Source organism: Podarcis filfolensis (genome assembly GCF_964270895.1).
Source record: "Podarcis filfolensis genome assembly, chromosome: 13".
Classification (NCBI taxonomy): Eukaryota; Metazoa; Chordata; class Lepidosauria; order Squamata; family Lacertidae; genus Podarcis; species Podarcis filfolensis.
The window spans coordinates 39181533-39206699 of NC_139615.1; the positions used below are offsets into that span (position 1 = coordinate 39181533).

The following is a 25167-nucleotide window of genomic DNA, read 5'->3' on the forward strand; positions in this document are numbered from 1 at the left end:
CGCGTCATACGCTCGGCTTCAGAAAACTGTTCGTAAACCAGAACACTTACTTCCGGGTTTTCGGGAGCTAAAACATTCCTGAACAGAGGCGTTTGGGAACCGAGGTTTGACTGTACAGCAGATTTTAAAGGTTAATATTAACTGTAAGCCAGAACTCTTTCTTTTAGGGTTAATGGGCACATCTGGAAAAGGACTATGGAAGATTACTCCAATATATTACAGTGTATGCTCGGGTTGCGAACGTGATCCGTGCGGGAGGCACGTTCGCAACCCGCAGCGCCGCGTCTGCACACACACGGGTTGCGATTCGACGCTTCTGCGCATGTGTGACCGCCGAAACCAGGAAGAAACCCGTTCCAGGACTTCCAGGTTTCAGCACATCTGTAACCTGAAAAAACACAACCTGAAGCGCCTGTAACCCAAGGTATGACTGTACAGTGGTAGGACTGTTATATGCACAAAGATGGAAAGATACAGACCTACCCACTATAGAGGAACAGAGGATAAAACTACAGCATCACAGGGAGACTGCAGAGAAGTTGAAGAAACCATTTGCCATAAGCAGCCCCAGAGGGAAGGTACAGCCATGCCCCAGAATGCCCTCTTCCGCTTCCTTCCATCATTGATGGACCTGGGAGGTCCTTCAAGGAAAGGTACTGCTCACCTCTCCAAAGTGTTTTTCTTTATTATTTATCCATCAATCCCTCTTCCTCTCCACTACACCCTTTCCTGGATTAGCAGCCGTGCACACCATACCTGAAGATGGAAGGGAGATTGTCCTTCCAAATGCCAATGTGCCCCGATTAAATCAGGCCAGCCCACCTGCACGTCTGCGAAAATGCAACTTACCTTGAGGCACAGAGGGTGGTTGTAGTACTGGGTCCAGGGGTGGCAGCCGTTCAAGAGATGCAGCATCATGCAGCAGCTGCTCCAGACGTCTGCCTTGGAGTCGCAGCGCTTCCCCATCACCACCTCAGGGGCCAGGTGGGTCTCTGTGCCAGGAACATAATCCCCTGGAAATGCAATGGAGGAGATCTGCTCTCTAAGGTCTTGTGCAGAAGCAGCCCATGCACAGGCGGTTCTTAAAGGGGAAAGGGTAGCAGTTTGGACCCAAACAAGAGACCTGGGGTAGTGTAGCAGACTTGAAGCTGGACTAAACTCCCTGTTTGTGGAATGCTCTCCCCAGAGAGGCTTGCCTGGTGCTTCATTATCCACCTTTAGAAGCCAGGCAAAAACATTCCTCTTTAACCAGGCATCTAAAGCCCTTTTAAAATGTACTAGGTTGTTTTTGTTTTTGTTATGTGTTTTGGTTTTTTATATTGTGCTTTTATCCTGCAGGTATAAGGCGGTATATTATTATTATTATTATTATTATTATTATTATTATTATTATTATTATTATTATTATCATTATCATTATCATTATCATTATCATCATCATGCGACAACAATGGGTGGAGAATCTGGGTGAAAATCTCTGCTCAGTTATGAAACACAGGGGGCCCTTGGCCAAATCACAATATCTTGGCCTAATCTATCTGGCCAGATGTTTGTGTGTAATCAGGATTGCATGATCTCTTATATAGATAAGATATCAATGACATATCTATATCTATGTCTATGGATGTAAAATGAGTGTTTTAAATTGTAAAATAAAAAAATTAATAACATTTTTATTAAATTTATTAAATTTTCTATTTTACAATTTAAAATACTCATTTTACATCCTTAATATATCAATGACTTCCCTTCTTCTCTTTCCATGTTTCATTTTACATATCATCAATCCCTGCATATTTTACAAAAACTGTACCATTCAGTATTCCATTACTGCATCCACCAAAACATATTTACGCTGCTGAATTTATCTTAATGCTGCCAGCATTTTCAGGTGTATACAATTATTTCCCATATATTCAATCAACATTTTCCAATCTTCTTTAAACATATGTTCTTCTTGTTCTTATTCTGTATGTTAAATCTGAAAGTTGTGCATATTCTGTCAACTTAAGTTGCCATTCTTCTTGGGTTGAGACCTCGCTCGATTTCCATTTTGGGGGCCAGGATTGCATGCTCTCCACCAGCAGGACATAGCTGACTTCCCATGGTAAACACAAGGCTGTCAAGAGTGCATGTCTCTCTAAGTTTGTGTTATGCAGCTGTTTTGTGACTGCCAACCCCAGCACTCTCAAAATCTGAAAAGTGCCCATTAATCCAAAAAGGTTCGTGACCCATGGTCTCCTCCGTAAGACCTAGCACTGGATCCCACCCCTACTTTATTGGTTCTCGGCTTTATAATAACATAGGGCATGGAAGACACTTTGAACATTCAAAACAACAACAACACATAAATGCTAAGCATTATTGCTTTGTTTCATTCTAGGAAAAGCCATTATCTACCGCTTATGTTCACATGGATATGTTTGAAAGTGTACATATAATGACTGCTCCTGAAATCTCAGAAGCCAGAGGGATGACTGAGCAAGATCATCAGTGCTTGGGAGGTGGGCCTTCAATGCCCTTGCCCTTTTGGGGCTGGCAAAACCAAAATAAAACTATGCAGAAAAACTCAATTTGCGTAATTTATACAAGCTACGAACCCCTAGCTTTCTTGGCACAGAATATAGACCCCCTGAGCATAGAAATTTATCTATTCGGCATGGATTACACAGAACCCCACTGATGCCCAAATATAATGCCAGGGGAAGTAGAGGGGGATGCAGAGGCCGGGTGGTGGCATATTTCACGCGGGACTGACAGCGGGCAGAGCGGGCACACCTCCATGATTTTTATTACAAGGCAGGCTAAGGGCATTTAAATGAAAACATGCGAAGAAGCCTAAACATAGGCTCGGGGCATATCATCGACCTTTTGCTGAACTGACTGTAACTCACCCGTCATCAAATGCTTCCCCATGCCATCCGGGTGAAGGTGAGCTGCGTGACCAAAGTCGCAGAGGACAGCGTGGCTTCTGTCGCTGGACAGGAGGATGTTGTCAGCTGGCAAGGAAAAGGTCACAATGGTTTGCCTGCCATCGAGATCCAGGCGCGTCCCAATAATAATAATAATAATAATAATAGTAATTTTTATTTATACCCCACCCTCCCCAGCCAAGGCCGGGCTCAGGGCAGCTAACAAGCAATAATAAAAACAAGTTGAATGAATACAACTTAAAAACAAGATTAAAATACAATTAAAATATTGAAACATTAAAATATTAAAATGCAGCCTCATCACAGGAGGAGAAAGGAAAAAGAAAAAAGAAAGAGGGGGAGGGAATCAAATTGGCGCCAAGCCAAAGGCCAGGCGGAACAACTCTGTCTTACAGGCCCTGCGGAAAGAAATCAGATCCTCTAGGGCCCTGGTCTCATGAGGCAGAGCGTTCCACCAGGCCGGAGCCAGTGTTGAAAAGGCCCTGGCTCTGGCTGAAGCCAATCTAACTTCCTTAGGGCCCGGGACCACTAGGGTGTTGCTATTTATGGACCTTGAGGCTCTCTGTGGGGCATACCGGGAGAGGCGGTTCGGTTCCGTAGGTACGAGGGTCCTAGGCCGTGAAAGGCTTTAAAGGTCAACACCAGCACCTTAAATCTGACCCTGTACTCCACCGGGAGCCAGTGCAGCTGGAAAAGCACTGGGTGAATATGCTCCCATGGCAGAGACTCGCTGCTGCATTCTGCACCCGCTGGAGTTTCTGGGACAGCTTCAAGGGCAGCCCCGCGCAGAGCGAATTACAGTAGTAAAGCCTGGAGGTGACTGTCGCATGGATCACTGTGGCCAGGTCGGGGCGGGAAAGGTAAGGGACAAGAAGGATTCAAGCTTTGAGCAACAACAAGGCCTGGTTCTTTTTTCAGATGAGAAACCCGTGTCTCATCCGTGCTGCTTTAGAGCAGGAGTGGAAAATCGCAGGACTGACTCTTCCTCCGCACGACCTTCCACAGTGGCAGAAACTAGCGCCGCTGGAAGAAGGCTAAGCGAGAAATCCTTCTCCTTGACGTGTCGTTTGTGGGGTGGAGAATTCTTATCAACCATGTCAGAAATGGCAAAGCCAGACAGGTGGGCAACCTCAGTGAGAACCATGTCAAAACCCTGCTCTCCACCCTCTCAAGAGCTGCAAGAGAGCCAATCCAATGGGGGAAAGCCAGCTCTCTGCTACCCAGAAGCCACTTCAGCAACAAGGTATGTACCTTTCACATCTCCGTGGAGAATGCTGTGAGCATGAAGGTACTCCAGGCCTTCCAGCGCTTGGCCTAGATAATCAAGAGCTCGGTCCTCCGGCAGGTAACCACGTTGCTTCAGGAGCTGGCCAAGGGACCCACCTGCAAGGAAGAATTGCTGTTATTTTATTTATTCCCTCTGTATCCCACTTTTTCCTCTAAAAAGTGGCGCACTGTTGGGCTTCAGGGAATCCAATCCTCTCCCCCACAGCAGGCTGCCGGTAATAGACAAGAAGCTCTTACCAAGTCTTTTATTCAATATTCACATAGTGAGGCTTAGAAATGCTCCCTCTAGGAGTAATGGTGCTGCTCCGAGTGGAAACCCACCCATCTCTCTCATTATATGGTGACTGATCTGCGCCTTCTGCCTCTGAGCTCTCTGCTCTCCTACTTTAAATGCCCTCCAGGTTCTGGGAGAAGGGGGGTCTGGAATGCTTTCTAAAGATACTGAGTCCGTCAGCTGTCGCTCCCCACCCTGCTGCTGCTTCCTGCTCCTCTCTCATTATTTCGCAGCTTTCCCCCTCATGTGCCTCTGAGTTATGACCTGCCGCAAACCAATGTTGTAAATCTATACTGTCCTCCTCTTCTCTGGAAGGGCCAGGATGGGGAGGCGGTTCCCACCATTCCTCCTCTGTCCAGTCTCTGACACATGCATAGTTATAGCGGAACTCACCAGATGAAACTTAACCATGATTAGCCGCTCTGCTGGTCCCCCAAATTATTTCCATGCCAGGTCTCATTACAGTGGTACCTCGGGTTAAGTACTTCATTCGTTCCGGAGGTCTGTTCTTAACCTGAAACTGTTCTTAACCTGAAGCACCACTTTAGCTAATGGGGCCTCCTGCTGCCGCCGCGCCGCCAGAGCACGATTTCTGTTCTCATCCTGAAGCAAAGTTCTTAACCTGAAGCACTATTTCTGGGTTAGCGGAGTCTGTAACCTGAAGCGTATGTAACCTGAGGTACCACTGTACTTTGCCTATGCAGTAAGCTGCAAATTGCTGCTGCTGCTGCTCACACGGGGCTCCCTTTCTCTTACCTACCTTCCATTAGCTTCATGAAGAGAGTAATCCACAGGCCCTCCTTCACCGCTCCGTATAACGGGAGGACTTTGGCATGCACCCCTCCAGTGCACGCCATCAGCTCCTCTGCACGGAAGTTTTCGACCCGCACCTGGATTGAAGAGAGCAAGATGGCAGGAGGGTTCACTCTACGTTCAGTGGTACCTTGGTTCCAAAAGGGCTTGGTACTCGAACAGATTGGCTCCCAAACACCGCAAACCCAAAAGTGTTATGGTTTGCAAACGTTTTCAGAAGCTGAACGTCCGACGCAGCTTCCGCCTGAGTGCAGGAAGCTCCTGCAGCCTGTTGGAAGCCACGCCTTGGTTTTCGAACGGTTTTGGGAGTCGAATGGACTCCTAGAATGGATTACATTCAAGAACAAAGGTACCACTTTAATTAGAAAACAATGGTGTCTACCTCAGTGGGTGGAGAGCTGGAAACAGAAGGCTTACTGGGGCCTAAAAGTGTGTAAGTTGTGGGTGGAGATGGCTGACAAGCCGGTTAAGGGAGAGTCAGGTCGGCAGAAGGAAGCAGGCCGCAGGTGACATGGGCCTGAAATGCGGAACTTGAGGAAACAGCTGCCAGAGGAGACCTGGAGACAGGGAAAGGAGGAGCCGAGATGACAGAGGGGTTCATGAAAACCATAAGGCAAAGGTCAAGGTCAAAGTCAAGGTCAAGGTCCCATGGATAGTTAAGTCCAGTCAAAGGTGACTATGGGGTTGCGGTGCTCATCTCGCTTTCAGGCCGAGGGAACCGGCCTTTGTCCACAGACAGCTTTCCGGGTCATATGGCCAACATGACTAAACCACTTCTGGTGCAACAGGACACCGTGACGGAAGCCAGAGCACACGGAAACGCCATTTACCTTCCCGGCGCAGTGGTACCTATTTATCTACTTGCACTGCCATGCTTTCAAAATGCTAGGTTGGCAGGAGCTGAGACCGAGCAACGGGAGCTCACCCCGTCACAGGGATTTGAACTGTCAACCTTCTGATTGTCAAGCCCAAGAGGCTCAGTGGTTTAGACCACAGCACCACCCACGTCCATAAAGAGAGCCCAGGGAAAGAAAGGGCTGTGAGCATTGACCATGAGAGCGCAGGGTGGCCGTGGTAGCGGCAGAGCTAAAGTCCACTGACTGATGTGCCCCAGCCCACCAGACTGTTGTTGCAGGGATGTAGCAAATAATAAACTCTCCGAGCCACAAAAATGGCAAGCAAAGAGGAATCTACAGGGGAGTCTCATGGCACATGTTGAGGCAGTATCGGGTTACTTTTTTCCCTTCAACACAAGCATTCAAAATGCAGCCTGGTTATGTGTGTGTGTGTTTTTTAAGCAATTGCAGCTAAGGCCAAGAGTAGGGCTAAAGAGAAAGCAGATGGTTTATCGTCTGGCCAAGCGCAGAGCTTGCTGAAGATAAGGAGGAAAATATGAGTCACTGGCGTGTTTGGCTGCTGAACGATAGCCGAAGTGGGTTTAGATCGGAACATGAGACTGCGGGGAAGGAGGAGGAGGAGGAGAGTTCAGCATGGGGAGGGATATATCGAGTAAGGAGGAGGCACATAATCGGAGACTTCAGCCTACTGGAAGTGCCTCCAAATATAGACACAGAAGGGAAATACAGCTCTGTCACCCGAGCTCCCCGGCTGGGCTTCTCTGGAGCTGGGTGTTAACAGCAGTGATCACGATGTGAAGATGAACGAAGCAGTTCTGTGGCTGGAGCTGAACAGCCTGGGGTCTGGAGAGTATCTGGAGAGAACAGCCTGGGGTCTGGAGAGCACGTGCATTGTGGAAAGGACAGGAGACAAATAGGTCGGCTAAGCTACACCAGTATCATATGAGGGCCATACAATCAAATTGCTGCGAGAATTCCCCTACAGATCGCCACCACTGCCCTCCCTGCAACCCCAATGGGTCAGTGCATCTGGCTGCTAACCGAAAGGTTGGCAGTTCGAGCCCACCCAGAGACATCTATGGCAGGTTTCCTGAATTGCAGGAGATTGGACTAGGTGGCCCCCGGGCTCCCTTTCAAGCCTACAATTCTATGATTCTGTGAACACTGTGCAGGAAAATTACAGCTTCTATCATCAGATTGAAGAATTCTCTGAAAACAGAAAAGACTGTTTATGGATGCGACGATAGCTGCACAGCTGTTACTAGCCCAGAGATGGAAAGAAGATAAAGTCCCTATCAGAGAAGAATGGCAGACTAAGTTGATGGACTGTGCCGAAATGGCAAAAATGACCGGAAAAATCAGAAATCAGGAAGACCAAAACTTTAATAAAGAATGGGGGAAACTTTTAACTTACCTTGGAGAACACTGTAAACAGTTAAAATCATTAGTGGGATTGCAATAACACTTGTAATGTAATGAGAACTATGGATGATATAAAGATATAAAAATTGGGATGGTTATTTTAAAAAAGATGCAGCAGAAACGGTTCAATAATGGGACCCACGGAGGGGAGGAGGGAAGTCCAGGTTTTTGTGGGAATCCCAGTCTATGTAAGGTAAGAATGTAAATTTTAATATGTAAAACCAAAAAAAGCAAACTTGTCGGTAGGGGCGGGGGGGGGGAGAATTATCTGCTGCTGCTATTTAGCACTTCTGTCTTTTAAAATATTGTCTCTGCCACCAGTTGCTTTCAAGAGAAATCAAGGCTATCAGTTTGGACTTTGTGAGCAACCCTCCCCACATAGCTTGCTGCACCCAACACCCACGCACGGCAGGAGATTCCACCGCCCGGTGTCTCCAGGGCAACGCCTTCCGCCTTGACCTTGAGATCAGCCACAAACAAGTTGCAGCAAAGCGACTGCTCCAGCCCCAGCCCTCAGCAGCTCCAGCAGAAAGGGAAGGAGCTTTCAGTTCCCCTTTTGATTTCGCTTTCCCTTGCCTCGGGCAGAACTGGGTTCGGGGCATTTGCATACCTTTTTGGCAGCACACTGAAAGCCCGTCTGCTTGTCCTCCATTTTGTACACTTCACCAAAAGATCCTGTGCCAAGCAAGCCTGGACATTTGGTCCAGTGGACGCCTTCGCGATACTCATAATCCACGGCTTTCAGTTTCTGAGGGATGGCAAGAGCAGTATGATAAGGAACAGGGGTCAAGGAAAGGGGGAAGAACTGCCAACGGCAGTGACAGGGGTACAGGGACATAGGCACTTCCGAGCCAGCCTGTTTAGCTAAAGTCATTTAACCCAAGAAACTGGCCACACGTCTACAGGTTTTCCCTCTTCCACCAGACGTTCTGGAGCAGTGGTTCTCAAACTTTTTTCTCTGGGCCAGACTTTCAGGATAAAAATTTGCTCGTGCCACACCAACTTTTTCATTGACAAGAAATACATTGGAAAACAAAAGGAAACAACTCCAAGCAGTGCTTGATCTACAGCACAGAACACAACTACTTTATAATATGATAATAGGACATCTTTTATGCAGCTACCTAAGACTATGGGTCATTCCAAAAATGTAATTATAAACCAGCCTCTTACATACAGGCTCAATGAGAGGTTTAAGCTTGCTTTTGCTGGCTAATCTCATTTATGTTAGGTCTTATCTGAGACAAACAAGCTCTCATCTCCTCACCAACACAAATAAGCGTTTCTTTTTTTCTGATGAGTTGAAAATCCCTGTTCACACCAATATGTTATGGAGAACGGTAGAATAGCCAATGCTCTTGAAGAAAGCTGTGGATACTGTTTCTGGTTGTCCCTGAATCTTCCTGCCACACCTGCCGTTCTCTCCTGCCACACCAGTGTGGCTCATCACACCCTTCTTGAGACTCACTGTCAACACCCCCCCTGCAAAATGCAATACCTTAAAACCACTCTTGAGGAGCCCTGCTTCCAAAGTATTTTGAGATGTCTGCTATCTGTCCCTAAGCTTACCCATCGAGTGCAGGAGAAGGATTGTTCCAATGCTGTGCATTCATGCCATGTGATCACTTTCCTGCCCCCATAGCTCAGCTGGTTGCAGCATGGCGCTGATAATGCCAAGGTTGCAGGTTCGATCCCCATATGGGACAGCTGCATATTCCTGCCTTGCAGGGGGCTGGACTAGAATCAGCCTTTCTCAACCTGTGGGTCCCCAGATGTTGTTTAACTACAACTCCCATCACTCCTAACTAGCAAGGCCAGAGCTCAGGGATGATGGGAGTTGTAGTCCAACAACATCTGGGGGCCCACAGGTTGAGAACCGCTGGACTAGATGATCCTCAACGTCCCTTCCAACTCTATGATTTGTTGAACACTGATTTTATACATATGAAATAAACCAGAGGAGCAAGTCCCCTTTGGGCTGGTTTGTGATGGACAAATGCACAGAATCTGCACTGCTAAAGACCAAAGACCTTCTAGCTCAATCGCTGAATAGATGCACAGCAGAACCGTACCTTTCAGAAAGCAACACAGGTCTTCAAAAAATGAAGCAGAGACCACACCTTCAACTGGGGGAAATAAATATCCAGCTCCCTTCTAGCTATGAAAAGGATCTTGCTCAAATTGTTTGCAAAGAGAGATTCCTGCAGTTTATACCACCACATGGAAAGATTTCCTAACTTTTCTGAGTAACTGTTCCCACTAACTTTCCTTTAAAAATTAAAAGTGCTTTAAAGCACGTAAAGAATATTGCTTGACAGGTAAGACCAAAAGGTCCATCTAGGCTAGGGCATCATACAGCCAGGTAATCTTAGGAACCCTACAAACAAGGCCCAGAGGCAATGACATCCCCAGTGATATTCCCGTTAGCAAGTGTTATTCAGGCGTACACTGCATTGTTTAAATCCTAAAATCACACAGCTGTGAATTGGTCTAATTCTTTTGAAAACTATTTAACCGAGTGGCCATCTCCACATCGTGCATTAATGAATTCTAGAAGCCCGCTGTGTGTTCCATGAAGAAATACTTCATTTTGTCCATCCCAAATCTAGCACCAACCAATTTCACTGAGCGACTCAGGGGTTCATTGTTACTACTGAGGGCCAAACAAAGTTCTCTCTCCACACCAGTCACAATTCCAAACTCTTGTATCCCTCTCTGAATTCAGCTTTTTTTTCCTTTTCCTTTTCAATCTATAAAGCCTCAAATGCTTTGATTTCCCCTCATAGGAAACATTCTCTTGTGTGGGAATACCCAAGTTAGATGGGTCACCCAAAGTGGCAGCTCTTCCCCAATCCTACATCATGTATGCAGGACATCAGAACACTTCTGGTCCCTGCCCATGTGTGGTTGATGGTCCTTGCCTGAGCATCTCCCCTGAAGCACGGATTGGGACAGGGGGTACAGGCAAACCTCTCACATCCAGGCTTCCTCCCTAGCCCTTTTGTGCCTTACACACTTCAGTTTTTACTTAATTATCTGTGAGCAATAGGCAATCCCCGCCCCCCCCCCCGGCTGATCCCAAAATACATCCTTCATCCCCATTGTCAACTTCTGCAGGGGTCCTTCAAGAGTGAGCATCTCCTACTGTTCCCATTGGAGTATTTATCCACTTTTACCCCTAACAAGTAAGATCAGGCGCATGCAGTGATACCCCACAGTCCTTTCCCTCTGCTTTTCTAGACAGCAAACAGTTATTTTCTTCAGAGCTGCCAGAAGAGGCACCTACTCTGACAGAGTTCACACATGAACAGCTAAAGGGTGGAGTACTCTTGAAAGCAAAGTCCCCGTCCTCCTCACTTAACTCCTATCTCAGTGAAGAGCTTTAAAATCACATTAAAAAGAAGTCTCGTCTACTGAGAAATATATATCACGTACTGGAGCCCTTTCTAAGCTATCCCACTTGAAACAGCATGTGAAGAAATTACCACTCATCAAAACCTCCCTGCATGTGGAGATCTAGCATGTCAGGACAAAAGGCAGTAGCCTCATTTTTTCCCTCTTAGGCCTGACAGTTTGCAACGCTGGGTTTGTTTTTGTGATGTCCCCCACAGAAGGGAGCCCTCAAGCAAGCAAGCCCTCACTTGCAGCCTCGAGTGATACATTCCAAGGAGGCTGTAACACAAGATATTTCCAAACGTGTATTAGTCCTCCTCAGAGTAGGCCCAATGAAATTAATCAGCCCAAGTTAGTCATGCCCATTAACCCCAATGGGTCTACTGTGAGCAGGACCAGTACTGAATGATAATAATAATAATAATAATAATAATAATAATAATAATACAGTGGTGCCTCTGGTTGCGAACGGGATCTGCTCCGGAAGCCCGTTCGCAACGTGAACAGAACGCAACCCGCGTCTGCGCGTGCGCAGGTCGCCACTTCTGTGCATGATGTCATTTTGCGCATCTGCGCATGTGCGAGCGGCGAAATCCGGAAGTAACCCGTTCCGTTACTTCCAGGTCGCCACAGGACGCAACCTGAAAACGCTCAACCTGAAGCAAACGTAACATGAGGTATTACAATAAATAATAATAATAATAATAATAATAATAATAATAATAATAATTTATTACTTTTACCCCGCCCATCTGGACAGACCTCCCCAGCCACCCAAATAGCACCCAAACTCTGGTTCTGAAGTTTAAACAAGGCCCCAGGTGATGGGCGGCTCTGGTCCTTTACTTCCCAGAACATGGAATCTACCCTGAGGAAGATGCCATTGTCACCCCTAGCTTCAGCTTTTGCGAAGGCTCACCTCTATAAGCAGCACCCCTTCATTTCCATCCATCCCCTTTGGACTCAATCCACCTCCTTTCCAGGTCTTGGCTAAACAAGCTAGGTTTCTTGGTTCTCCGAGGATTACACTTCCCTTCAAGGCATCCACCAGAAATTCTTCCATGGACAGCTTGTCTGAGATGCTTTCTGCAGGCTGGTGGCTACATTTGGAGAAGCTCCGCTCCAAGCTCAGGCCTGAGAGGCGTTGCTCACCATCCACACAGGAAAGGTCATCAAAGAGATGGGTCCTCAGAGGGTTGAGTTTCAAGGGAGGAAAGAGGTCACTGTAGCCACAGAAATCAAGGGGGAACTTCCGATAAGGGAAGGGGTGTGGAGTCTCTGACTGAGGGGTCAAAATGTCTTGTGTGTGGGCCTTCCAGACATGGCTCAGGCACTGAGCAGGGCTGATCAGCTTGTGTAATTCTAGCTTTCCTCGATTCTTCAGGTGGTCCAACCTGCCAGCAGGTAGGGCTTGTTTGGGTTTCTCCAAGGGGCTGAGATCGCAGCCCAAATCCTTGCATGACTTTGAAAGCCAGGAAGCGCTACTGAAGAGGGTGTCCGAGGGCGAGTCATCCTCCTGGAAGTAAAGGGGGAAAGAGTTACGTCAAGGAGGGAATGATTCTCTCAGCAGGGGCTGCTCCCAAAATACAAGCCTCACTGACGGGGTCTGGGGAAAAAAATATTTCAAATGTTTAGGTGCCAGGCCAAAAATGCATTTCAAAATTCTTTGGGGCCAGATTCCGGGTTTAACGGAAGGTATCAGCAAACCAGTTGCCTGGGATTTCGCTTGTTCTTACTCCCAAGAAAGTCCTATAGGTAACAGTAAAGGGACCCCTGACCATTAGGTCCAGTCGTGACCAACTCTGGGGTTGCGGTGCTCATCTCGCTTTATTGGCCGAGGGAGCCGGCGTACAGCTTCCGGGTCATGTGGCCAGCATGACTAAGCCGCTTCTGGCGAAACCAGAGCAGCGCACGGAAACGCCGTTTACCTTCCCAGTGCAGCGGTACCTATTTATCTACTTGCACTGGTGTGCTTTCGAACTGCTAGGTTGGCAGGAGCAGGGACCGAGCAACGGGAGCTCACCCCGTCGCGGGGATTCGAACCGCCGACCTTCTGATCGGCAAGTCCTAGCTCTGTGGTTTAAGCCACAGCGCCACCTGCGTCAAGAAAGTCCTATACCTGGGCATGATTGAAGAAAACATAGAAAAGGCCTTACCTGCACTGGAATTGGCGTGCAGCTCTCCTGCTCTGGGGTTCTTGGCTTGTGAGGTGGGGAGGCCGACTCCTTGTGTGTCAGAAGATGGGATCTTTTCTTTCGCCGTTTCTTCCGGGACTTGCCACGATGCATGGCTTTCCTGTAGGCTGGGGCAATTTTGCCCTCAGTTGCGTAGGCCACATTGTTGGGGATCTGATCGAGGCTACAAGACCGGCTGGCACAGAGAAGGGTATTGCAAAGGTATTTTAGTTTAAAAGCGGCAGCGACATAACATGGCCTTCTCTAGCTGAATTGAAAACTAAGAATTATAAAAGGAGAAGTTAGAAGAACCTCTAGATCCTAAGAACAACGAAGCTTCTTGGCCACAAAATGGAATTCCATTTTGGCAATGGATTATACGAGACACTGCATTAACAAACAAACAAAAATAGTGCAACAAACACTAATTTTAATTTATGTGACATAAGTCCATTTCTTAAAATGCATATTTTGCACGGTCAAAGTACAAAATACATCTCTCTCCTTTTCAACAATGTTTTGGGGGTTAGTCTATTGGGAGTGAGGGGGCTGCAATGCTGAAAGAATTGCCCTTATTCTGAATCGGCCTTGTTTGACCTCAGAGGTGTAGTCATGTTTACCATGTGATCTCTGATTGGCTAGGATCATTCTGGGAAGGAGAAGCAGCCCTAAAAAGCAGTGGGAAGGGGCAGTGGGAGTGAGACAGTGGCTTAACAACAGCCATCAACAACTATGGAAAAACAAAAAAAAATTTGATTTTTCGGTAGGAGACATTTTACCCTTTGTACCAATACGCAATTATTTCTTACACACACACACACACACATGGATGAGTGTTCAGCTCAACCCCATGTACTTTGTGCTTTTATCAGAACTCAGGTACAAAATAATACACAATAACTTGGATGTTCCCTCACTCTGCAGCTTCCCATCCTTTCTATTACTTAAAGCATTCAAAGTCATAGGCTTAGGCCTCGTTCATACCTCACACTATTCCAAACCACAGTTTAGTGCGTGATTCCCCTGCTGTGCTCAGCTAAGCCATAGCTTGGACTTGGCATGTCATCTGGGAGCAAACCTTGGTTACAGATTGTGATTAGAGAGAGCTAAGCCACAAGGCTAGGTTCAAAGGACACGCTAAGCCAAGCCATAGTTAAGTTCAGCATGGTGCAGCAAAAATGATGGCAGGAGCAAAGGAGCCATGTTCTCCACGCAAGCCTGCATAAAACACACCAAGCCATTGTTTGGCTCAGCATCACATGAGAACTAGGCCTCATATATATTAAACTCCATTGTGAATATTGGGTATTCAAAGCAAATCCTGTTCCTAGGATACAGGGTTAAGATGGAGTAGAAGATGCATTCTAGAATCAAAGTTCCCGCCCCACAATGCAATTGAGATCTGTGGCTCTTTCTGTGTTACAGGGGAGACTTTACCTGAATCGTTTGGTGTCAGCAAGAAAAGGCCTCTCAGAATATGTAGGGCTGAACTCCTGGCTGATCTCACCTGCAGGGGAAAGCAAACAAGGCCAATACAAGCCAGGGTGAGGCAGGAAATGCCAGAGTCATACCATCTTCTGGAAATCAGCTTTGTTGTAGCGAAGGAGGATGTCAAAACTTAACTCCCAAAAGAGCCACGAGATCACCAAGAGGGACTGTTGAGTATTCTGTTTGAGGAGATGTGGGAAGGAATCACAATTCTGGATGAAAAAATATGCAAGCCAGAATCCAAATAACTGAATATTTGGTATCAATGTCCATGGGAGTTTAGGATTTGTGTCTGGCGGGGAGGAACATGCTAACTGCTTCGCAAGCAGCTTCAAAATTTGGAGTGTTTCAGGAGCTGTTTACAATACAGCATAGGACGGCTCAGTGGAAAAAAGGCTCCTGGGCATGGATAAAGTAGCCCTGTTTTAACACTTCAATTTCTCTTGTGCCTCATAATTGTTGATCTTTCCTACGGTATTCTAACTAAACCGCTTGTATTTCCCAGAATCTGAGCCCCAGAAGAGTTGCATCTGTTTGGTTTCTTCTATTTACTACTGCATAAAATGTTATTCTGACATACCAGCTCCTTATACCTCAGCAGTTGGGATCCTCCTGCTATGGCTGGTGAGTGAAGCAACAGCAATCATGGGGTATGTCTGGTGAACAAGTTTCCCATTAGTTGGCCTGATGGGGTTGCAGATCTGCTAGAGGATTTTGATGCAGAAAGCTACAGCTACAGCTTCACCCCCAGCCACAATCCAATTTTAGCCCCCCATCCACTCAGCGTTGCAGCTCCCCACTTACATTCTGCCTGGGCAATGATGGAGATGGAGGCTAAGCTCCCTTTCCCACTGTCTTCCTTGGCAGTTCCTTTGGCAATCACGTCGCTCAGAATCTTCCACGGTCCCTGGAACACATTTTTCTCTGGATCCTCTACTTTGCAAACGCTGCTCTTTTTCTCAGTCACCAGCTCCTTCGGTCCTTTATCCGTAGGAAGCTCCTTTGGGTGCCCAACGGTAACTGGAGCATCTTGGCAAGCTATTTCCATTACGGCCATCTCCTCCTTTTGCTAGAAGGCTGGAAGATAAATCCCACAAAAAAGAACAAGCCATTAGAATAGATGCCCTCTCTTCATAGAACCATAGTACAATGGGGTAAGGAGGGACCCTTGAGAACATCTAGGGCAACCCCCTAAGTGCAGGAATCTCAGCACATGGTCCAGAATGTGGAGACCACACACTACAGTGGTACCTCAGGTTACATACGCTTCAGGTTACACACTCCGCTAACCCAGAAAGAGTGCTTCAGGTTAAGAAATTTGCTTCAGGATAAGAACAGAAGTCGTGCTCCGGCGGCACGGCAACCGCAGGAGGCCCCATTAGCTAAAGTGGTGCTTCAGGTTAAGAACAGTTTCAGGTTAAGAATGGACCTCTGGAACAAATTAAGTACTTAACCCGAGGTACCACTGTATTGAGTTCTCCTTCCCTCTCACAAACACACTTATGATGTCTGATAACAGGGAGCATTCACTAGCGGGGGAAATATGCAAGGTGGTCCCATGACACACATGCGGACCACAGACCTATCTCTCTCACTTGCTCATAATTCACATGTCCCTCTCAGGCAAACCACACATGCACACAGGCCACACATTCCTATCTCCCCCCCCCCAACACACACCAGCTATAAATACATATCTCTCCCAAGTCCATCTCTCACATATGATGGGCGCCTGCAGGAAATTGGGGGGGGAGGGGGGGATCAGGGGAAGTAAAATGCAGAAAGGGTGGTGTAAAGGGAATTGGGGGTTGCTCGTGCGTAAGGTGGCTGCTGCTCAAGGCAACGTTGTCTGGCTAAACCTTTCCCTGGCTGGACAGCCCTTTCTCCGTGGCTGTGTCAGTCACTGGCAGAATCCGTCAGTGGGCGTTTCCTGAACTTCTTCCAACATAAAAGCTCTTTGACGCCAAGTCTCTGCCTAGCCTCCCTGCGCAGAAGTCTTCTGCGCAGAGTGGGCGTGGCCAGCGGAGGTCCTGGGCTCTCCCCGCTGGTCTCTGTGGAAGAGTCTTGGAGCCATCTCTCCGAAGTCCTTCCCTGCTCCCCTTTCTTCCTGGTGTCACGCCGATTTCCTTCCCCAAAGGAAGTGTTCTCTCTCTCCCTGCTGGTCCCTTCTCCTGCATCGTTGGGGAGCCTTACCTCCACTCTTGGCTCCGATGGCAGTTCCCTGACATCCACCTCCCCCACAGGACCCCCCTCACCTCCGTCCCGTTCCTTTGGCCTAAATTCCTCCCTTTCCTCTGACGGTGATGCGGGGAATCCCCGGAAGGAGCTATCCCCATCCTCTGAAGATTCAAACATTGCTCTCCACCTGCTGCTATCTCTTCGCACAGGGTAATCTTCCCAGTCCGATTCCTCTCCCTCGGATACCTCTCCTCCCTCCTCTTCGGAGGCCGGAAACCCCATAAAATCTTCTTCCTCATCTGTGGTGCCAAATTGCTCCTCCCAGAACCTCGCTGTTGGTTTGGGCTTCCTTGGGAACCTGCTGTGAAACTCCCCCCGGAGATACTCATCCCTGATGGTTTCCGCAGGAACCCACGTGTTTTCCAACTCGGGTTCCCCCTCCCAAGCCACCAAATACTCCACCTGTCCCCCTCGCCATCTTGAATCGAGTATTTCCATGGCTTGACTACTAAGTTCCCTCTCCTCTACGTGTGGGTGTGTGGGGAGCTCTCTCTCTCGCCCTGGAAATTCCAGTCCCTCCCTATATGGTGAGAGTAAAGACCTATGGAACACCGGGTGTAGTTTCATGCTGGTCAGCAACTTGAGCCTAAAGGCCACGGGATTAACCTGCTGTGTCACCTCGAAAGGTCCCAGCCGCCTTGGCCGCAACTTCTTGCAACCTCCCTTGAACGGTAACCCTTGGGTTGACAGCCACACCTGCTCCCCAACCTGTATGGTTTCTCCTTCCCTACGGTGCTTGTCTGCCTGCCTCTTGTACACTTCCTTGGCCCGTTCCAAGTTCATCTTAAGTTGTTAGTGTAAGGCCTCCATTTCTTCCACAAACTGCTCCGCTGCCGGTACACTCCACCTCTCCTCCCCTTCCCCTGGGAAGGCCCTGGGGTGACACCCATAATTGGCCATGAACGGGCTCATTCCCGTGGACACATGTTCCGCGTTATTGTACGCAAATTCGGCCAGCGCTAGTTTCTCCACCCAATCGTTCTGCCTCTCGCTGACATAGCAGCGTAGGTATTGTTGGAGTATACTGTTCGCTCTTTCCGCTTGCCCGTTGGTCTCCGGGTGTCTGGCCGTCGAGAAGCTCACCTCGACTTGGAGCAAGCTCATGAGCTTCCTCCAGAACCTGGAAGTAAATTGCTTCCCTCGGTCGGACAAAACCCTCAAGGGGGCGCCATGCAGCCTGAAGATGTGATCCACAAACAGCCTGGCAGTTTCCTCTGCCGTCACCGCATGCGAGCAAGCGATAAAATGGCACATTTTTGTTAACAGGTCAACAACCACCATGACGGCTGTTTTGCCTCTTGACTTGGGCAAATCGGTCATAAAATCTATGGATACTACCTCCCATGGTCTTCCCGGTGTGGGTAAGGGTTCCAGTAACCCCGCGGGCGCCGCCCTCTCCCCCTTCGCTCGCTGGCAGCAGTCGCACCCTCGTACGTACTCCCGTACATCTTCCCTCACTCTTGGCCACCAGAACTGCCTGGTGACAAGCAACATGGTTTTGTGTTGACCGAAATGCCCCGCCGTCGGGTTATCATGGAGTTGTTTGAGTACCCTTCTCCTCAAGTCATCCCCTGGTACGTACAGTGCTCCCCTGTAATACAGTACCCCTTCTTTCTCCTCAAAACCCCCATGGTTTTCCCCCATGCCCCTGAGTTCCCTGATTTTGGTTTGGGCGAACTCATCGTCCCTCGTCAGCCCGGCTAGTTCTCGTCTCCCTACTAATACTCCCCCCCACACCCATCGGTCCTCGGGGATCACATGTCGGGCTTCTGGTGGTCCTTCTCCTTCCATGTACTCCGGCTTCCGGGAGAGGGCGTCTGCTCTGACGTTTTCCTCTCCCGGCACATACCGAATCTCGAAGAAAAACTTGGAGAACTCCTGAGCCCATCGCACCTGTTGCTGGTTGAGTACTCGTGCAGTCCTCCAGTATTCCAGGTTCTTATGGTCCGTGCACACCTGGATCTTGTGCTGCGCCCCTATTAACAAATGTCTCCAGCGTCGAAAGGCTTCATAAATTGCAAGCAGTTCCCGGTCATACACCGTGTAGTTTTGCTGCGACTTGCTCAGCTTCCTCGAGAAGAACGCACACAGCCTCCAGCTGGACTGGTCTCCAGGCTGGAGCAGCATCGCCCCTACGGCTCGGTCTGATGCGTCTGTCTCCAGCCTCATTGGCTTCTGCAGATCCACGTGCAAGAGCTGCTCTTCCGAAGCAAACGCCCTCTTTAGCCTTTCAAAAGATTGCTGTGCCTCTTCTGTCCAGACGAACTTCTTTTTGCTACTGAAACAATCTGTGATGGGTGCGGTTAAGTGGGCGAAGTTCTTGATGAACTTCTGATAGAAGTTCCCAAACCCCAGGAACCTCTGCACATCCTTCCGGGTCTTGGGGGTCTTCCATTCCAGCACCGCCTACACCTTGCCTGGGTCCATAGCTAGGCCCTTGTCCGACAACCTGTATCCCAGGAACTCGACCTCTCGGGCGTGGAATTGGCACTTCTCCAGTTTGACCCACAACTGGTGCTTCTGCAGTCTCTTTAGCACTTCCCTGATGTCTCTGACATGCTGCTCCTCGTTGTCCGAATAGATTAACACGTCATCTAAAAAGGCCACGCAATTCTTGTACAGCAGGGATCCCAACACGTGGTGCATGAAAGATTGAAAACAGGCGGAGCCTGATTGTAATCCAAAAGGCATAATGAGGTACACAAAGGCCCCCAGAGGGGTGAACATGGTGGTTTTCCATTCACCCCCCTCCCTCATCCTAATCAAATTGTACGCTCCCCGAAGGTCCAGCTTGGTAAAAATTTTCCCCTTCCTCACCCTGGTTAAAATATCGTCAATCCTGGGCATTGGGAAGGTCACGGGTTCCGATACAAGGTTCAATGCCCTGAAATCTACGACCAATCTGGGCTGTTTAGTGTCCTTTTTGTCCACAAAGAACACCGGACTGCCTCCCACCGCCTTTGATTCTCTTATGAAACCTCTTTTCAGGTTCTTGTCAATAAACTCCCGCAACTCCTGCATCTCCCTGTCCGACATGGCATACAGTTTACCCACTGGTAGCTGAGCTCCTGGGAGTAGGTTGATTTGACAGTCGAAGGGCCTATGGGGGGGTAGTTTATCCGCTTCCTTCTCGTTGAAGACATCCTGCAGGTCAGCGTATTGTGACAGTACCTTCCCCTTTTCCCCCACCGCCATCCCTGCCACCCTGGCTACGGCCATCCTCGGGGCTTCCCCCCGTGACAGTTTTCCAAGCAGTGAGCTGACCCAAAAGCAACTGTCCGCTGGTGCCATGCCACTACTGGATCATGTAGTGCCAGCCAGCTCATTCCCAGGATGATTGGTGGTCCTGCCAGTGCGGCTACGTGAAAGGCAATGGTTTCTTTTTTTTTTTTTTTTTATAATATATTTATTGAAGTTTTCAAATAAAGCATATATTAGATAAGCACAACTTATCATTGTCCATTTAACATCTCTCAATTGTTACATGGGACTCCCCCACACCTCCCGCATACACTTACATCATTATTAAATTAATTTCAAACAAATTATCATTTAACTCATCTTAATTAATAATCTTAATTTGGTTTGACATATAATTCAGCCTTAAATCTAATTTAATGGTAGACAATTGTCTGCACTGGCATCCAATTCAACACTCAACCAAATTACAATATTTTTGTAAATAAATCTTAAATTTCCTCCAGTCTTCTTCCATCCTTTCTTCTCCCTGGTCTCGAATTCTGCCGGTCATCTCGGCTAATTGCATATAGTCCATCAGTTGCATCTGCCATTCTTCCACAGTGGGTAGCTCCTGAGTTTTCCAATTCTTGGCAATTAATATTCTTGCTGCTGTTGTTGCGTACAAAAAGAATGTTCTGTCCTTTTTTAACACACTCTGGCCGACAATACCCAGGAGAAAGGCCTCTGGTTTCTTAGTAAAGGTGTATTTAAACACCTTTTTTAATTCATTATATATCTTCTCCCAAAAGGCCTTCACTCTAGGGCAGGTCCACCAGAGGTGAAAAAATGTTCCTTCATTTTCCTTACATTTCCAACATTTGCTATCAGACGAATGGTATATTTTAGCCAGTTTAACGGGGGTCATGTACCATCTATACATCATTTTCATCACATTTTCCTTCAACGCATTACATGCAGTGAAGTTCAGCCCAGAGGTCCACAACCTTTCCCAATCTTCAAACATAATATTATACCCAATATCCTGCGCCCATTTTATCATTGTTGATTTTACCATTTCGTCATGTGTGTTCCATTTCAGCAGCAAGTTATACATTCTTGAAAGTACCTTAGTCTTAGGTTCTAACAGTTCAGTTTCTAACTTTGACTTTTCCACTTGGAATCCTAACTTTTTGTCATTTTTAAACACTTCTTTAATCTGAGCATAGTGTAACCAGTCTCGCACTTTGTCTCTCATCTTTTCTAAACTCTGCAATTTCCAGTTGTCACCATCCTTTTCTATTATCTCCCAATATTTTGGCCAGTTGGCCTCCATATTGGCTCTTTTCCGAGCCTTAGCCTCCAGGGGTGACAGCCACCTCGGAGTTTTATTCTCCAGTAAGTCTTTATATTTTGTCCAGACATTAAAAACTGATTTTCTGACAATATGGTTCTTGAAGGCCTTATTTATCTTAGCTTTATCATACCATAAATATGCATGCCATCCAAACGCATTATTAAAACCTTCCAAATCCAAGACATCCGTATCTTCAAGAAGTAACCAATCTTTCAACCAGCAGAAAGCTGCAGCTTCATAATACAACTTTAAATCTGGCAGGGCAAAGCCCCCTCTTTCTTTCGCATCTGTTAATATTTTAAATTTGATTCTGGGCTTTTTGCCCTGCCAGACAAATTTAGAAATATCTTTCTGCCACTTCCGGAAACACTCTGTCTTGTCTACAATCTGCAGTGTCTGAAACAAAAATAACATTTTTGGCAATACATTCATCTTGATGGCAGCTATTCGGCCTAACAAAGAAAGTTTTAGTCTTGACCAACTATCCAAGTCTCTCTTAATCTCTGACCAACATTTTTCATAATTATCTTTAAATAAACTCAGATTTTTTGCTGTTATGTTTACCCCTAGGTATTTAACTTTTTTAACCACATTTAGTTCTGTCTCTTTCTGAAGCTGTTCCAACTCAATATCTGTCATGTTTTTCCCCAAAACTTTAGTTTTTTGCTTATTTAACTTAAATCCTGCCACTCGACCGAAGTTTTGAATCAGTTGTAGAACTCTTTTCAAACTAGACTCCGGCTCCTGTAATGTCAAAACTAGGTCATCTGCAAAAGCTTTAAGTTTATATTGTTTCGCTCCGACCTGAATCCCTTCCACCAACCGGTCCCCCCTAATCATATTCAGGAGCACTTCCAGAACCGAAATAAACAGTAATGGGGAAATCGGGCAGCCTTGTCGTGTACCTTTTTCAATTTTAAACTCTTCTGTAACCACATTGTTAACTATCAGTTTAGCCTTTTGTTCTGAATATATTGCCTCAATCCCGTTCTCAAACCCCCGTCCCACTCCCATTTCTTTTAAATTCCCCTTCATAAATTTCCAAGATATGTTGTCAAAGGCTTTCTCCGCGTCTATAAAAATTAAAACTGCTTTAGTGTTTATGTTTGTTTGTAAAAGTTCCAATATGTCTATGATGTTCCTTGTGTTAGTAAACATATGTCTGCCCGGGAGAAAGCCTGCCTGGTCTTTATGGATTATCTCACTTAAAACTTTCTTAAATCTTCGTGCCAAAACATCTGCAAATATTTTGTAATCCACATTTAAAAGGGAGATGGGACGGTAATTCTTGAGTTGTGTCTTTTCAGTTTCTGACTTTGGAATCAATGTGATAAATGCTTCTTTCCACGATTCAGGCGCCTTCTTCCCCTCCATTATTTCATTACTGACCTCCGACAAAGGTTGTATCAAATAATCCTTCAATGTCTTATAGTAGTTAGAGGTCAGTCCATCTGGCCCTGGTGATTTGCCCTGTTTCAGACTCAGGATGGCCTGTTCAATCTCTTGTCGTGTTATTTTGCCATTTAAAATTGTTCTATTTTCTTCTGACAGCTTTGCTAATCCATTTCTCTCCAAAAATTGTGTAATCTCTATTTCATCTTGTGGCCCTTGAGTATATAACTTTTTAAAATACCTCTGGAAGCACTTTCTAATCTCTCCCGGGTTCTGAATGTTCCTTCCTTCAACCTCTAAGTTTGTTACTGTATTTAATCTTTGTCTCCTTTTCAACTGCCAAGCTAGCAGTTTCCCACATTTATTTGCCGATTCAAAAGTTTTTTGTTTCATTGTTTTAATCTTCCATTCTATTTCCTGATTTATCAGCTTGGAATATTGCGCCTGATAAAGTTTAATTTCTCTCAGAATCGGTTGGGACTTCGGGTTAGATCTTAACTTCTTCTCCAACTCTTTGATACTTTCCAGAATTTTATCTTTCTTTTCATTTTGCAGTCTTTTCTTTAAGGAATTCTGTTGAATCAAGAACCCTCTCATCACAGCTTTACTTGCATCCCAGATAGTTCTTTTTTCCACCGTAGTGTTCAAATTAATCTCAAAATAATCCTTTAAGGTTTTTTGGGCCTTCTTTACAATTCTTTGGTCTCTAAACAGGCCATCATTCATCTTCCATCTAAAGGAGCCGATTGGGATCAATGTCATATCCATTCTCAAGGCGTTATGGTCGGAGCATGTTTTGGGGCAGATTTCCACCTTCCTCACCTTAGGTGCCAGACTTCTAGTTATCCATATTTGGTCGATTCGTGTCCAAGTCAGTTGAGCTTCAGAAAAGAATGTTCCTTCTCTTCCCAGGGGGTTTCTAACTCTCCAGATGTCAACCCAGTCCATATTGTCAGTCATTTCAAAAAAGGTCTTAGGTAGTCTTCCCTCTTTAGTAATGTTCTGGTTCTGTGACTTATCCATATTTGTTGATACGACCCCGTTCATGTCCCCCATCATGATGACGTTGTTGTAATCCAGATAATCCAGCATGGTCTCGTGTAACTTCTTATAAAAATCCGATTTTCCTTCATTTGGAGCATAAATTCCTAATATCAAAATTTTTTCTCCTTGATACTGTACTTCTATTGCGAGGATTCTTCCACTTTCATCTTTAAAGAGAAATTTTGGTGAAAGGCTCTCTTTTGCATAGATCACTACACCTCTCTTTTTAACTGTATCCGATGATATAAATTCTTGACCAAGCCTTTTATTTATTAACACCTTTCTATGGAGCCTAATCACATGTGTTTCTTGTAAGCATATAATGTCCAATTGTTCCTTTTTTAAAATATGAAAAATTTTAGACCTTTTTTCGGGACTGTTACAGCCATTTATGTTCCAGCTCAAAAGCTGCAGAGACATCCTGGATAGGTCTGGTTATTCTTTCTGGGGTGGTACCTTGTTCTCCGGTCCTTGAGGATCCGAGGGGGCGGGCTCCTCTGGAAGTTCTGGCGCTGGCAATCCAAGTCCTTTGTGGAGGTCTTCTCCGTGTGCTCCCAAAAACTTGTCTCTATCTTCCACTGTTTTGATTTTGATCTTTCTCCCTCTGTAGGTAAAGGATAATCCTTGTGGAAACTCCCACCTGAAGATAATTGCGTTGCTTCTCAACAGTCTTGCCAATTCCGTGTAGTTAGATCTAAGGTCCAGCAACTGCTTAGGAATGTCCTTGTAGATTTCAATTCTCTTGCCCAAAATGTCTAGTGACTTTTCGTAGTGCAGGCCCAAAATCTTGTCCCTTTCCTCCTTTGATCTCAGTGTTATCAAACAATCTCTGGGCTTCTCTGTCCTTCTGACTCTGCCAAGCCTGAAAGCAGATACAATTTTAAAGTCTTTTTCCTCTAACTTCCAAAACTTGGCAAATTCCTTAGTTAGAAATTCAATAAAATTATCTTCTTCCACCTCTGGTATTGACCGTATCCTCAAGTTGGTCTCCCTGTTTCGCAGTTCTGTCATCAAAAAGTAAATCTGATGTTCTCCAACTTGTTTGCTGAGTGGTCTTACTTCTTTCTCAAGTTCTTCCAATCTTTGACTAGTATCTTCAGCCAGTTTACGATTTTCACCTACAGCCTCCTTTAATTCTCCAATAGACTGGGCATTCTGTGCAACTTGTCCAGTCAGCTTATTCAAGCTTTCTGTGTTCTGTTCAATTTTAGCTGTATGCAAATCAGCCTTCTTGTCCAGAGCCTCCAGTTTCTCCAAAATTTTCTCCAAGACAGAGCTACTTGTCCCTGAAGCCATATCTCCCAGGTGCAGCTCCTCT

At 46.4% G+C, this 25167-nt stretch overlaps 1 protein-coding gene across 1 annotated transcript in view; it reads right to left on the reverse strand.

Moving 5' to 3' along the window:
* Positions 1-25167, reverse strand: part of MAP3K14 (mitogen-activated protein kinase kinase kinase 14) — a 48945-nt gene that overhangs the window by 11905 nt on the left and 11873 nt on the right. Inside the window, exons 2-10 of the mRNA XM_083582664.1 lie at positions 15446-15718; positions 14591-14660; positions 13136-13349; positions 11899-12495; positions 8197-8334; positions 5255-5384; positions 4185-4316; positions 2895-2999; positions 850-1013 (exon numbers count right to left, since the gene is read on the reverse strand). Coding sequence (XP_083438790.1) covers positions 850-1013; positions 2895-2999; positions 4185-4316; positions 5255-5384; positions 8197-8334; positions 11899-12495; positions 13136-13349; positions 14591-14660; positions 15446-15698 — 1803 coding nt within the window. The 5' untranslated portion in view covers positions 15699-15718. The remainder of the gene's footprint in view (positions 1-849; positions 1014-2894; positions 3000-4184; positions 4317-5254; positions 5385-8196; positions 8335-11898; positions 12496-13135; positions 13350-14590; positions 14661-15445; positions 15719-25167) is intronic.